At 48.8% G+C, this 15,850-nt stretch overlaps 1 protein-coding gene across 6 annotated transcripts in view; it reads left to right on the top strand.

Annotated features, from left to right (window-relative positions):
- The window catches only part of RXRG (retinoid X receptor gamma), a 103,403-nt gene that overhangs the window by 74,560 nt on the left and 12,993 nt on the right, over positions 1–15,850 (top strand). For all 6 annotated transcript variants that reach the window (XM_024110094.3, XM_065554583.1, XM_042851416.2 and 3 more), the window contains exons 3-4: positions 8,242–8,386; positions 9,147–9,326. In XM_024110094.3, coding sequence (XP_023965862.1) covers positions 8,242–8,386; positions 9,147–9,326 — 325 coding nt within the window. The remainder of the gene's footprint in view (positions 1–8,241; positions 8,387–9,146; positions 9,327–15,850) is intronic.

The raw sequence follows: 15,850 nt of genomic DNA, 5'->3' as shown, positions 1-15,850 counted from the left end.
TGGGGTTAATATTCAGCACCAGGGACAGGTCATGAAGGAGAAATCCCAAAGAGTCAGGCACAGCAGAGGGAGAGAAATGCTGCTGAGTGACACAAGTGAGCATTAAATTTACCTGCCCGTTGCACATTCTCCCAGGCAAGCAGCTACTATGAGGCTTCTGTACACAAATTATCAGCAGTAGGAAAGGCACAGCTGGGCACAAGTGGCCTTGTACTGGGCTATACACTTAGGTTCCTCTCTTTTTGCCCCACCCACCTAATCTCTGGTTCCATTGACTTCAATGGGGTTAAGCACATGCTTAAAGTTAAGCATGTGCTTAAGTGCTTTTCTGGATCAAGGCCTGGGGGGGAGGAGGGCGAGGACATGGCCTGGGCACGGTTTATGCATTTTATTAGCCTGTGTTTGGAGCAGCTGTGTCACTCACAAGTGGTGAGTTGTGCACGCCATCCCGAAGGAGCACCAGTAACACCTCATTCATCTCCACGCATCATGTATCCCCAGTAGATGTAGGGGGGGATTCTGCGCTCACAACAGGGGAAATGAGGAGTAATGCCGCTGAAGAGACTGGGCCTTGTTCTCCAAGCGCTACCCTGGTGACACGCTGGTGTTACTCCGTTGATCTTGACAGCATGACATCAGTGTGCTAGAGCAGTGCTGTGGAGAATCAGGCCCAGTGGCCTTACACTAAGGGGGCTGCATCTTTGGCTCATTTGTGCCCTCCTCTCCCGTCCCCCCCGTCCCCCCGATAGATAGGAAAGAGCAGCTTCTGTTGTCTTTTGCATGCAGAGACTGCAGCTGCTCTTGGCTCTGGGGCATGGCTCCTTGCCTACCCTCCTTAAGACACACCTGTCCCAGGGCCAAGGACCATCTAGCACAGAGCAGTCCCCAGAGGGCCCCTAACACCTTGGGGGAAGGAATTTGCTAAGCCGTTGGGGTTTTTCATGTATCCACCATTTCCACAGCCCTTTCACCTACACACCAAACAGCCCCACAGTTCATAACAGAGAAGGTTTAAGTCCTCTGGTGTCTTTCAGCGATATACTTCGTTATCCCTGACTCCAGCCTGTCCTGGGTCACTTTCTGCGGCACAATGCAAGTGCTGCCAGCTCTGACTCTCTAGTTACGCAGCTGCACCCTGCTCTGTCTCTTCAGCCTGGCAAAGGGAGTAGTGTTAAGTTGTTAGTGGAGGGGTGGGGAGGCAGGACTCTCGGGTCACAGTGCTGGTTGGGCCACTGATGCACTGTGTGACTTTAGGCAGTCACTCCTGTCACTGTAACCTTCTTCCCAGGGTGTTATCTGAACTCCCACTGCATTCTTGGCTGTATAATCATACTGTAAGCATGCAGACTCACCCCTGTGGCACCTCCTACTGGTCTCCCAGGGAATTAGCTCGATTTCCAGCCCAGAGCGTCCTCTGCAGGCCAGTGTCCCGCTGCTACTTGGCCCCCGTGTCCCTCCCAGGATTCGGGTGCCCCGTTATCTAGGATGCTGCCCCCTGGCAGTACACCCCTCAGTCTCGGGGTCTCCTCTCCCCAGGGAACCCCCACCCCCTATCCCCACCTCGCCTCAGTCATAGGCTACTGTCAGTCACCAACTAGCCCCCACTCCGTGGGGCAGACTGCAGTATAAGCCACTCATCACAGGCAAGGGGGTTTTGGACCTGCTGCCTTTCTCTACAACCCAGTACCTCTATGGGGCCTTGGACAAGGTCCTGCAGCCTGGGGAGTTGCCAGCCGAGAGCGCCCCATCCCCTCTGGCCTTTCCCCAGCCCTGCCTTACTCTAGGTACCCTGAGCTTCTCGGCAGCCAGGCCCTGCTCTCTCCCAGCCTGGAGAGAGGCTTCTCTTGGGCCTCTTGCTCACAGCCTTTTTATAAGGGCCAGTTGGGCCCTCATTAAGCCAGCCACAGCTGTGGCTACTTTCCAATCAGCTCAGCCTTTCCCCTGCCACAGCCCTCTCCCAGGGCTGTTTTAAGCCCTTAAGGGCAGGAGTGGGGTAACCACCCCGCTACACATAGCTAGATCCTGTACTGTATTTTTCATCCATAGATCTCAAAGCACTTGATGAAGGAAGTTGGTATCATTGTCCCCATTTTACAGATGGGGAAACTGAGGCCCACAGCAATAAAGTGACATGTCTAAGGTTACTCAATGGCAGAGACAGGATTAGAACTCAGGTCTCCTAAGTCTCAGCATCCTAGCCACGAGGCCACAGTAGAATCACATGTAAAAATTGGGAGGGCAGTAGTGTCTCTCGCCTCATCCTTGGTGGGACTACTGCTAGAATATTGTGTGTGTGGAGCAACTAAAAATAAGGGCATGGAAAATAATATAAAGATTCAAGAGGCTAAGACTGACTAAGCTATATTTGTATACTCCAGAAAAGAGAGGGTTCTGGGACAGGACAGGATAACAGTGTATAAATAGCTTCAAGGTAACATAAATGGAAGAAGAGAATTATGCTCAGATGATGACAGGACAAAGGCTAATGGCCTGAAACTAAAAGGGAAGCTTAGGCTGCATATTAGGTAACTGTCTGTAAGTGTAAGAGAAAGCAGGTGGTAGAAAGGGTTCCCGGGGGAGGTGGTACAGGGAACATGACTACAGAGAAACAAGGACAAGTTGGATTAGATTGTTCTAAGGTGTTTTGAGATCCTCAAATGCAAATTACTACAGAAATGCAAAATTTTAAGTTGCTTCTAACATGACCTACTTGGAATCTTTTATGTCAAAACTCTCCCCCCCTCACCCGCCATGAAAAATGACCATTTTCCAAACCCCAGACTTTGGTTTTATTTTAAATGTTGTTAATCAAAATGTAAAAATGTGAAATATGTTCTTTCCCCTTTTCTCCTGTGGAATGCAGTGGGGTGAATTATATCTGGGGTTCTTTTTTCCTTTTGCGCCTCTATCGCTTTTTCAAAATGGCCTCAATTTGTGAACAGCAAGAGAATGGCAAGAGAACAAATGAAAAAGTGGGGAAAAAGAAGCGAACCTGGGTATTATTAATTCGATTATATTCAGTGGGGTGGGGAGGCAAAAAGATGAGGGGAAAGGGAATATTAGGAATTTAGTCCATATTAAAATAAAATAAAAATCAGAAAAAATGAAATTGTTCTGTCAAGCCTGGAAAGGGACCCAATGGTGACATTTCTGCATTTTCCTTTTTTAAAAAAACTAGCTCTACTCCTAACAATAGCATCCAAGTGTTAGAGTATAAACATCTGGGGCCAGATCCTTGACCCTGCTGAGTCAGCTCGGTGCCATTCCTATGGCAGCAATGCTGATTTAAAGCTGCTGAAGGTTTCCATACACCTTTGGGATGAGCTGTGAATGAAGGTCCTGATGGCTTGAGGTTCTTGGAAGTCCCATGGTGCCTTTCAGAAGGGTAGTGACATCCAGGGATGCTTCCAGACCTACTCTACAGTAGGAGGGAGAATCCCACCTAAGGGGTTTGTTGGCATGAGGAGGTACAGGCAGAGAATGCATCAGAGGGACAGCAAGTAGTGGGGAAGGCTGTCACATCTCTTCTTGAACTTCAGCTCACTCCAGCTACTGCCAAGGAATGGGGGGAAGTGACTGGACACTGCTTTGGATCTGCACACACAGCTGCCTGCCTGATGCATGGCCCAGGGCGAAACATGTTGGAAGAACCAGGAGAGCCATTTTTGACAGTTACTGCCATGAAAGGCCAGACATCCAGCTGGGAGTGGAGGTGGAGTTGTGGGGCGGGGCAGAGTCATCAGGGACCTTGGGGAAAGCAACACGGTGGTGTGGGTTAAGGTGGACACTTTGTGTGAGTGGAAACCAGTGTATAGGAATGGGGACACTCCAGACCTGTTTCCTACTGCCCCACACTTTGAATTTGGAAGCCCATGAGAATATTGTTCCATCCATAAGTGTGTTAGCCATAGTGTCTTCGTCAAATTGCATCCTGCTTAATTTCATCCTGCCTGCCTAAATTTCTTCTGTAATTTCAAGTAGAAGAGTCTTCTGCACTTCCTGGCCTAAATACTTGTATAGCCTTGCGTTCTTAACCAGGTGCTGGCCTGCACCCCAGATGTGGCTGCATTTCAGTGACGGGTGAATGATTATATTTGTACAGTAGGATATTTCAGGATGAAAGTTGCTGCTGTTACTTTACTGGGGCAGAACTACTGTCAAACTTTATTGCACAGGGGGGAAAAAGGGAGTTTGAGTCCTTTCTTCAGTGCCTAGGATAAATCCAGAAGCAGCTTCTCTGATCAGGGCAGCAGATCTAACCTGTCATGTTGAGTTAGCAACTCTGAAGAGTGCACTTCACTTGTGTTCCCTCTAACGGAATGAGACAGCTGGACTTCAGGGATTCAGCAGGCAGGCTGCTAATGGATTTGGGTTCAAGCAGTTGTCCCAAATATCACACATCATTGCACTTAACATGCAGGAACCAAGCTCCAAAGACATTGATGGCTAAAACCTACCCCGCCCTTTGCTGCTGTTGTGATCTATGAGTGCAGCCAAAGAGAGGAAAAAATCAGGATACCAATCCCCACATAACATTTAAAACCATAAAGAATTCCTCTCTGTTCAGTGTCCTGGTGGGAGAAAGTCACCCGGGAGGGGGGGGGCGCTGCTGGAATTTCTCTTGTTCTTTCCACTTTTTGAATGAGGTTAGGGCTCAGCACACTTGGGTTTATTACCGTCCATTCATGGGGGCGAGTCCTCTGTCAGGCAGAATGTTTCTTGGGAACAGGGGTGGTCAAAGAATTTCAGCCAAACTTTTTCCAGTCTTCTCCTTCATTCCTTAAAAACAGCAATGTCAGATTGTCAAGTCTAGGTTGGCGATTTAATTAATTGCCTCGGGTGACATGGATTGGATGGCAAAAGTATCGCAGGGCTATCACTGCTTGAAACATTGGTTGATGAGGTGTTCAAAAGTTTACAGACCGTTTCCACAGTCACAAACAGGATTGTACTTCAATCTTCATTATGGTGGGGGCGGGCACATCTGCCAATGCAATGTGCAGCGATAGTTCAAAATTGACCATGGGCATGAAAAATGAAAAATTTTCCAGTGAAAAATGACTTTCACAACACAGAAATTTTCATGAGAAACATTCCATTTTTAATCTTTTTTTGTTTGTTTTTTGTTGAAAAACCCAAAACCCTGGAAAACTTTTGGTTTTCAAAAACGAGGGGAAATTATTTTAAATTTTTCAATGAAAACCAGAAAAGTTTTGACAAAACCGAAAAATGTTCTTCATCTTTGACATTTTTCATGGAATATAAAATAGATTTTTCAAGCAATTTTTGAAAACTGGTAAAAAAAAAAAATTGGGATTTGAAAATGTTTTTGTTTTAAGAAGGGAACGTTCATGGAAAGGGCATTTTATTCACAAATCACCATCACTGTGGACTGGAACACCACCAGCCACTGAGCAATTAATGATCTGATTGTCTGATGGACAGGGCCGGCTCCAGGGTTTTGGCCACCCCAAGCAGCCAAAAAAAAAAAAAGCTGCGATCGCCATCGCGATCTGCGGTGGCAATTCGGCGGAAGGTCCCTCACTCCAAGTGGGAGTGAGGGACCGTCCGCCAAATTGCTGGACCTGCCGCCCCTCTCCGGAGTGGCCACCCCAAGCACCTGCTTGCCAAGCTGGTGCCTGGAGATGGCCCTGCTGATGGATAAAATGCTTCATTGCTAAGCAGTTAGCATTTCAAGCTGTAAGCAGCAAACTCTTAGCCAGTTTCCTAAATGCTAAGATGCTCTTGGAGTCGGGATTTAAATTCCAGCTATAGAACAGTGTCCATGCTGCTGTTCTATGTGTAGTGTTAGAAACAGGGGAATTCCCTTGCCTCTGGTATGTCGGATTATCACCCATATCTGCACGCTTGCCTGGAGCTTGCACACGCACTGATCTGCTCCTGTGGCAGCTTGTCATTTTCCTCATTGAATCCTGCCTGGAATGTGCACTCTGACCTGCACAAAGGAAAGCTCTCTAGGCGCAGCAGGCAGTGCACTCAGAAGAGAGCAGGCCGGCTGCACCAAGCTCCCTTTGTAAAGCCCCAGAGGGATGCGAGAGACACCTGTGTCTCTAAACAAGTCCTGCAGATGTTGCAAGAGGAGGGGTTGATGTTTGGAGCATACACGTCTGCCATTCGCCCGTGCTTGGGTCTCGTGGATACGGAGGCTATGGATGCTTGACACATTTTACACAGACGACCTGCCAGCCTGGGGGGTGCATTCCACAAACTCATCTGCTGCAAGCTGAAGCAATGCCATAGTCACCAATTCAGGTTTAGAGCAAAGTCAGAGAACACAGGGACATCACAAGTGACAGAACACATGCTAGAGCTTTATCCTGTGTTAATTCATGGATTCAAAGTGTCCCCATCCACTGAAGGATGTAAACTGGCTGTCATGCGCCTACGTTCTCAGTATGAAAGAGCTACGGCTCTGCAGGCTGGAATAGAGCTTCCCTTCTACTGGTGTTTCAAACTGAGCTGAGCCATAACAAGAGGAGGATTCAGACATGCTCAAAGCATTTTCTCTAAAAGAAGAAAAGGCCATTTCAGCAGCTCTAGAGTTAAAAGCAGCCCTACAATAACAAACCTTACAGGAACTGGGGGAAAAATGACTGAGATGGAAAGCAGAGCTGGGCACGATCAGGAATCAAACCTGCTCATCCAAACACTCTAGGGGTATTTGAATTTGGAGCTAAATTTTGCAAATGGCCCTTCATTTCTATAATGGACCAAACTAAAGACTCCCATGCTTTGGAGTTATCCATTGTCTGCATGTTGTTTCTGACCACCTCTGTTCCAGGATTGGTGTATATACATAAATAAAGCAAGTTACAATTAGGCCAGGCCTGAATTCCATTTGCCAATTTCTCCTCCACTGGAAGCTGACCTGCAAGACCCCAGATCCCCCACCACTTGGCAGGTGGGGCAACATTGACAAGATCATTAACTTCTTAAAGGGGGGTGCATGTGTAAATGTGTCTTTTTGCTTTCAAGGTGCAGGCCAGAGTGGGTCAAAAAATGAACTAATTTCATGAAAAAATTCTAAGGTTTTTTTTTTTTTCAAGCATTGTGCAAACTGGAGCCATGTTTCAATTTTTTAAAGAAATTATTCACAACATTTTTAATCAAATATTATTTCCATTTTTTGTATGAGAAAACAGCATTAAAATGGCTAAAAAATTTATATATCAAAAACCTTGTTGTCGATGAATGAAAAAGTTTGAAATTTTGTTAAATTTAAAAATGTCAATAAAAAGGAGAGCTGGAACATTTTTGACCCAATTTCATTTGGTCGAAATACACTATTACATTGAAGCTGAAAAAAATTCCCTGGAGAGGAATTTGTTTCTGCTAAGTTTTCCTCTGGGAGGTTTTTTGGGTCCCAGGCAATCTGGTGAGTGTGGTCATTTCTGAGTGGAAAGACAGAGGCTACGTCTACACTACCAAGGGATCGATGCTGCTGCGATCGATGTACCAAGGGTTGATTTAGTGGGTCTAGTGAAGATCCGCTAAATGGATGGCAGAGCGCTCTCCGGTCGACTCCAGTACTCCACCGGGAATGAGAAGATGAAGGTAAGTCGACGGGAGAGCATCTCCCGTCGACCCAGCGCGGTGTAGACACGTAGCTGGAGTAACTTAGGTCGACTTACCGTGGTAGTGTAGATGTAGCCAGAGTCTCACTCTATAACCCAGAGGCTGGAGTATGGGCAGATCAGATTCAGATGTTTGAGTTAGAGTGATCCAGGATGTAGAACCGGGCTCTGAATCAGGCAGAGCAGCGGCTTGGAACCTGGGTCTCCCCTAGGCCCATGTCCCAACCACCCGTTTGTGCTGTGCTGGGATTGGAGCCCTTAACCCAAAAATCTTTCCTGAATTGAAAATGTCCAGGAGGTTTTGTTTTTGTTTCCAGTGAGGAACAAATGACATTTTGAAACCTTGAAAATTGCCGCCAAATGGAATTGGTGCCCTCCAGACAGCTCTCATCAGAAATCACGGAACTTTTCATGAAAAATTGCAACAATGATCTTTTTCTTTTTAAACCTTGTTATTAAACAAAAGACTGTTTTGTAACAAAAACACTTTTTCAGGAAAAACGCCAACCAGGTCTAACCAAAAATATGTCCCGATATGTATCTGGACAGCCCCTAGCACAATGTTTAGATCTTTGGACACTACTGCAATGTGAATCTTAAATAACCATAAATCAGGCTTGTCTCTTGTAAATTCCTCTTTTTCTAGCTCAATGTCATGAACAATGCCAGCAGCTCTGAAGACATTAAGCCCCTGCCAGGCCTCCCAGGGATTGGAAACGTGAATTATCCCTCCACTAGCCCAGGGTCCCTGGCCAAACACATCTGTGCAATCTGCGGGGACAGATCATCAGGTACATGATTCCGATTCGCTATTTCAGTGGAGCAGCTTTAAGCAAAGGGAGCCTTCCCTGGGCCGTGACATGAAATTTGCATAGGAAGCAACACTAACGAGGTTTGTTGAGGGATCTTGCTAGAAAATACTGATGCCACAATAACACGACCGGGTTTATTTTGCAAATTTCCTGCACACAGCTCTGTCAATGCACCTTGCCCCTGAGCAGTAGCATTATCGTTTTATCAATGCACCTCTCTACCGAGCCCTCTAGCACATGCTGCTCTTCCTGTCTGGGCCCCTAGCGAGCATTGTACCAATGCACCTCAATCCTGGCGGGAATATCCCAGACCATTTCTGCCCCAAGTCCTGTCTCCCCCTCCCCCCCCACCCATCCCTGTCACTGCACCTCAATCTTGGCCTGCAGCACTCACTGTTTTTCCAGTATGACACTTTGTACAATTTGTACTAATGCACCTCCACTGCAATCTGCAATAGCCCGACTATTCCAATCCAGGGTCTCTCTTGGCCTTGCTAAGTATGCTGAATGCTGCCTATTTCAGTGTTGATTTTGTGATGTGCACAAACAGGGACTAGGCTGAGACCAGCAAAAAGCATTTCTGCTGCCACCCAAAGTCAGGACTAAAAAGCAAGGCTCCAAAACGGCATCAGTAGAGCCATTCCAAACTCCTCCCTCATCGGTCTTATTTAAAGGGAACCTCTGACTAAGGGAAAAACACAGTACGTTGATCTGTGACTTCTTCTCCTCGTGTTCTCAGGGAAGCACTACGGGGTGTACAGCTGTGAAGGCTGTAAAGGGTTCTTCAAGAGGACAATAAGAAAGGACCTTATCTACACATGCCGCGATAACAAAGACTGTCTAATAGACAAGCGTCAGCGCAACCGCTGCCAGTACTGCCGCTATCAGAAGTGCCTGGCTATGGGTATGAAGAGAGAAGGTAGGTAGTAATATACACTGGGGTGGCTATATAAATACACATGCTGGGTGTTAGTTTGAGGAAGAAGTGGACTCCTCATTACGTTCCAGGTCTGGTGGGATTCCAGACGGTGGCAGGTGGTATTTCAGGAGAGCTTTATAGACAGTCTGAGGACACACCCTTTCCTCAGGCCATAGCTGCGCAGGCACCCAAAGCGCAGCCTCATTTCGGATTTGGAGCTACGGGTCCCAGTTCTGCTCCAAAGGTTCTACTGTCCAGGCAGAGCATCCTCGTGTACTGCTCCGCTGCTGTGTCAGCCCTTGGCTGGTTCTGATTCTCATAGCAACCCAAGCCCTCTCCTTTCTGGAAAGGTAGACGGTGGCCTCCCAGAGGTGTCTAAAATCTATAACGAGGTTCATCACAGCTTCATGCTCTGAGGGATTCCTCTTGGCAGACCCACACACAGTGGAAACTCATCACCGAGGTTTCCTCCCCTAGTATGTGTCTGCAACAACCATCAGTTTAGTCATTACCAGGGAGCATTAGAGCTAAAGCAGGAGTCTCTGCAGCTTGTGCTAAAGGACTAAAGCCCAGAGCCTGAAAGGTGTTTAGGTGCCTAACTCCTATGGGGACATCCTTTGGGAGTTAGGAGCCTAAATACCTTTGAGGATCTGGACCTATGTCCACAAGGTGGGAACTGAGGCAAGATTACTTGCATCCTCTGTGGATCAGGCACTGAGCACATGCCACATAAGTTGCACCGGCTCTGCGTGGCCCAGCCATTTCTCAGAGGCCTATGTTAGATCAGCCCTTAGGCTGCTCTACATGTAGAAATTGGCTTGCAGGTAATAAGACTGTGCTAGGCCCACGAGCGGCGCCAGGGGTTTTGCCGCCCTAGGCGGCAGCGCTCCTCCTCAGAGCATTCGGCGGCAGGGGTTCTTCCTCTCTGCGTCTTCGGGGTGCTTCCGCGACAGGTCCCGGAGCGAGTGAAGGACCCGCCCCCGAAGCCCCCCAAAGACGCGGAGCGGAAGCACCCCCGCCACCAAATTGCCACCGAGTACGGCAAAATGCCGCCCCCCCAAATCCTGCTGCCCTAGGCAACCGCCTAGGGTTGCCTAGTGGAAACGCCAGCCCTGGCTAGGCCTTTCCTTTCACACACTGCACTGATGTCTCAGGTTCAAGCGCCCTATGACTTTCCCAATGTCCCTCTTGTCCTCCAGGCCTGGTTCTCATTATCAGAGAGGGAGGGAGTGGTGTTTAATGAGGACAAGGTCAGGAGGGACCATTTTAGGGAGGGGGGAAGGTAATCCATGTGGACGGTCACAAGATGAGGAGGCAGGTGGGCTAAGGGGTCAGATGGGACAGCATCATGGAGGGTGTGGTCACTGAGGGAGATTGTGAGGAGGGGAGGGGAAGAGCTAAGTGGTGGGAAAGAACTGGGGGTGGGGAAGGAGAGTCCAATGGAGTTCAGATGAGGAGGAGTGGGAAGGGGTTAGAATATCATGATTGGGAGAGAAGCCCACCGTTCTTGGAGGGCAACTTGGGATGTGAGAAAAGGAGGGGTCATGGCTGGAGACCCTGGCTGCAGGGCTTCGGCAAGTACCAAGGAGCACGAGATGAAAAGCTCATGGGTGACTCTGATCTCATCTGAGTTGGAACGAGCGTTCCAGAGGGGGCAGGAGGGATGGAGGGAGGCGGGGATGCGGGTGAGGATGTCAAGGCAGGCACCAGTGGGGCAGAGGAAAAGCATGTGAGAGGTGGGAACGACTGGAGGGGGCAGCGAGGCTGAGTCAGGCGATACCGAAGGTGAAGGAGGGTGTGGAGGTGGGATGGGGAGTGGTAGGGAAGGGGAATGGGACGGGGAGATAGGACCCAAGGGAGGAGTAAAGCTGGGAAGAGGGTGGGAGGAGAAGTGGGCAGTGCAACAGAGGATGAGAGAGTTAGGGGCATTGTGGACATTGCTCAGATTGGTTCATCGCCCCTATGACTCAGCACCAATCACTTAGGTAGAGAAACCATGAAGCGGTGGCTTCCTGTCAATCAAGCAGGCTGAAAATCAGTTATGCAGAATCAGGCAGGCAGGCAGAGCTTCGCTAATACGGGGCATGATCGACTAAGGAACAAATTAATTATGAGGTGAGTTAATCAAGTAATTAGACGGGGAATTAATTATGCAAAGACCAGCTCAAATAGGCAGGAAAGGGGAAATGTGCAAAACAGAAATCCAGCTGCAGGGCGCTGAGTGATTGGGGCAGGGAGTTACCCAGCCAGGCCATCTGGGAGATTAGTGAGTGTCCCGCGGCTGATTGGAGCAGTTACGGAGAGAAGCAGGCAGCCAGTGGGTGCAGTGATGGTGGCTGTGTCTCATGCAAGCCCTGTAAAGGGAGGTGCAGCTAGACCAGCCGCAGGTTTGTGCAGGGGCAGTGTGGCCATTGCTCCACCCCTCCAGGAGGTGCCACATCCCTTCCCCATGTGTGCTGAGCCAGCCCTCCCTTCTCTCTTCCTCAGGGGGAGCCTTGTGCTGCAGGCAGAGCTAGGAGGGAGCAGCCCCTGTGCCCCAAGCAGGGCTGGAACCACTGGGCTAGGGCGCTGGGCAGGAGCGCAAGACGGAGGAGAATTCATGCACCTGCTTCTCCACCCTTGCACGGCCATACAGGCAGCTGGGCACAATCTGGCCATGAGTCAGGAATGTTAATAGAGAGCTTGATCCAAAGCCCATTGAAGTCAGTGCAAAGATTCCCATAGACTTCACTGGGCTTTGGATCAGGCCCTTAGCCAGTCGCAATGTCCTTTCAGCCAGCATTGCAGCCTTGTACAGGTGCAATTTGGGGATGAGGCCCTTACCTGCAAAGCTAACGGGGTTGTATTTGTGCTCACACGTATGTACGGTTACTCTCTGCTGCACACTCAAAGCAAATGGCGGTTGCAGACTGTTGGGCGTCTGAGCACGGGGCGAAAGGAACATGCTGCCCTTTCCTACTTCTCCACACTGAGAGCACAAATGTCTGATGACTCTTCATGCTCTATCTACAAAAATAGCTGCCGTCAGAGCACCGAGCTGAGCCCCTTCCAGCTGGAACGAGGCAATGAGCCATACAGCTCAGTCCAGCTGAGATCTGACCCCGTGAGAGCCTGCACGTTGTTCTCCTTGTCCCTTTCCATTGTTTTTGGTGAGAACCCTGTTGCTATAGTTTCAAAGGACTCCCTTTCTTCTCCAGCCCAGAGCGCGTGTCTGGAGATACTTGGGGATGCAAAAATAGCTCAGGAGCAGCATCCTTCCACTTCAGCAAAGCGACTGAGTCCGCATGCACTTCCCCAGCTCTGCGGAGCCGCCAGAGCAGAGTTCTGCTCCAGTGACTCTCCTTTCAAAGGAGATTTGTCCTCCACCCTCACCTTCAGAAGCATTTATTCCCTTTTAAAGTAGGCATGAACAGCCAGCCAGCTTCACAAGTGTCTCCTGGTGTAGGGAAAAGACAGAGCCAGCTGGTATTTATACAACACCACACAAGTAGGTGGGTGCCGTACAATCCTGGGCATTTCAAACCTGTTGTTATCCTCCCTGTGGCAGGCAGGGCTGCTCGGTAGTGCCTCCTTCAGGGCCACATGTGGTATTGCAGCTGTTGTCATGGTAAGTGAGAGGCTGGGGCATGGATGCAGCCTGCTGCATGTGAGGGCAGGCCCACACCCCTGACCACCTCCTCTCTCTAGTACCCCCTGTGATTCTTTAGGCTGGAGGATGCCGGTGCTGAAAATCAGTGTAGCCAGCTGAGCTAGCACAAGGGAGCACACAGAAGAGTCCCCGCTCTCGCCCTACTTTCCTCTGCAAGGGGAGGGACAATCTAGCCCTTGACGAGGTGGCCTTAGAGCCAGACAGAAGGTAAGGCTGAACTGGAGCTTTGCCCTCTATCTTTAGGCCACTCCTCTAGTTGCCGGGTGATTAATGATGCTCTGTCTCAGCGGCTTAGTGCAGCCACTGCCAGCGGGAGGTTACGCTGCCAGTTGTGAACCAAAACCTAATTCCAAGCACAGCTCTCCGCACCAGCCAGGTGCCAAGTGATTTCAAGGAGTTAGAAATTGCTGCTGCTTTCTTTTAAAGTAATTATAATGCCAACAGCAGGAATAAACTCCACAGACAGCATGAGAAGGACCCTCTGGAGGATCTGTGAGATTGCCGGGGGTTTGCTGCAATAGTCACTGGGGCTTCAGACAGGTTCCAGGACTTACAGGACAGGAAGAAGTTGAATACGGGATCCCAAAGTGTCGGTGTTCACGGGGCAACGGCAGCTTCCCATGAGACAGAGGCAAGCGCTGCCTAGCAGAACTGGAAGATATTGATGGGTGAACCTCAGGAAGGTCAGAGTTTGGCCAAGCATCCAAAAGATCAGAAGCTGATCAGAACCTTTCCCAAATTCTCTCAGGAGTCGGGGCCCCGCTGTGCTAGCCGCTGGGTACACATGGCCCTGCTCCAGAGAGTTTACAATCTAGGACCACAGGTGGATGGGCCAAGCAAGCAGATGGGGGGAAGCACAAGGGAAGAGGGAGACCATTACGACTAGAGTAATAAGCAGCAATCACAGCACATCAGGAGTGAAAGCTTGACCTGAGTGAGGAAGGATGGTTCAATGGTTAGAGTTGTGGCCTGGGCAGTTAGACTGTGGTTCCATTCTTGCTCCACCAGAGCCATTCTGTGTGCCCCAGGGCAAGCCGCTAGCTTCTTGTCTAGGGGAAATTTACCAGTACAATTATACCACTATTCTGGAATAGGAATATCCACAGAGGGCATTATGCCAGTTATACCAGTATAACTATGGCAGTATAATTATGCTGGTAAATTTCCCTGTGTACACAAGCCCTTGATCACTCTGTGCCTCAGTTTCCCATCTGTACAGTGGGGAAAACAGTACTGCCCAACTGCACAGGGATGTTGTAGAGATAAATACATTAGAGATAGAGGCGTTCAGATACTCTGGTGACAAGGGCCATATAAGCATTTTAGATAGATAGACCTTATTGAGGTGAATGAGAGTTTTGCCATTAATGTCGACAGGGCCAGAATTACTTCCTAGCTGGCTAACCTCCTAGGCCTCCGCAGCTGATTACAGATCTCACGAGAACAGACTTTCTAGTGAACCTTCATGTCCTTCCTCTTCCTGGTTGGGTGAGAAATGCCATGAGAATGGGCTTTTTCATGGTACCTTGGTGCATGAACCCAGGAGTGCAAAATCACACGGGAATAAAAAACAAAGCGAGCCACAGATTGTTTCAGAGCAAGGCGGAGAGCTGAGAGAGGGCTTTTATTCCTACTCAGCTACTTGGGGAGCCTGGAGCTCCATTGGCTACAGAGGAGTTATGCTGGTTTATACCAGCTGGACCTTACACTCTCATTCCTCGGGCTGCTCCAGTTACTCATGTAGCCCCTCATTCCAGGACTCCCCTCCTGCTGGGTTAAAGGGAGGATCTTGAGTCCATTGACCCACCTTCAGCCAGAAAAGGGAAAGCCAGCAGAATCAAGCTTTTCTGAAACCAGTTTTACCATCCCATGGCTATTCATGGATGTGGGCTCCGGCATGCCAGAGCCATGTGATTAGCTAGCACACCTGCCAATTATGCATAGGAGCAGGTCAGGGCAGAGCTGATTCCAAGTGACAGCACCACTTCTGTTGGAACCCATGCCATGCAGATTAGCGGTTACATCTCATTTGTTCCCCCTAAAAGGGGTGAGGAATGGGTACTATGCATCACCACCTCGCCCATGGGTGCTGGAGGGGACCTCACTAAAGCCCATTGCAGGAAATCTCCTCATTACCCTCATCTCTGCAGAAAAGTAATTGCGCAGAAAAATGTGGTATGTTAACATAAAAATCTGGTCATAACATGACAGCTACCCAGATCTCCAGCCCAGCCCTGCTCCGCCCCACACCGATGCTCTTGCTACAACTGCCTACAGGGTCACGTGTGAAAAGATCTCATCTTCCAGTGCACACACATCAAAATCAAAGCCAGGGCACCATTTAATTATCATTAACATTGTTTTATGTCACACCTATTATGTCATTCTCCTTTAGAGTAAAGGCGCTCGTGTCCCTGCCCAACGGACATTGAGATTAGACTGCTCAAGAGAAATACTTTAGTTGGGCAAGTCAGTCTGTCTGTCTGTAAAACAGGAATATAATATAATGGGTGTTGGGAGAAAAAGTACATTAAAGATTGTGAGGTGCTCAGGTACTGTGCGGATGAGGGTCATCTAAATATCTAAGATAGAACTGATTTGGATAAATAAGAACTGAAGCAAACTTTTGCCTCAATCTTTCGCCAAATCTTAGACCATAGGTTTTCCATCGCCATCCTCATTGTAATTATGTCAATTTACACAGGCTGAATATCTAGGGTGACCAGACAGCAAGTGTGAAAAATCAGGACAGGGGGTGGGGGGTAATTGGAGCCTATATAAGAAAAAGACCCAAAAATCGGGACTGTCCCTATAAAATCGGGACATCTGGTCACCCTATGAATATCTAGCTTTAAAGATTTTTTAAAAGATTTCA

This window comes from Chrysemys picta, chromosome 8 (assembly GCF_011386835.1).
Source record: "Chrysemys picta bellii isolate R12L10 chromosome 8, ASM1138683v2, whole genome shotgun sequence".
In the NCBI taxonomy this organism is placed as follows: Eukaryota; Metazoa; Chordata; order Testudines; family Emydidae; genus Chrysemys; species Chrysemys picta.
This window is presented reverse-complemented; position numbering and strand designations above follow the sequence as displayed.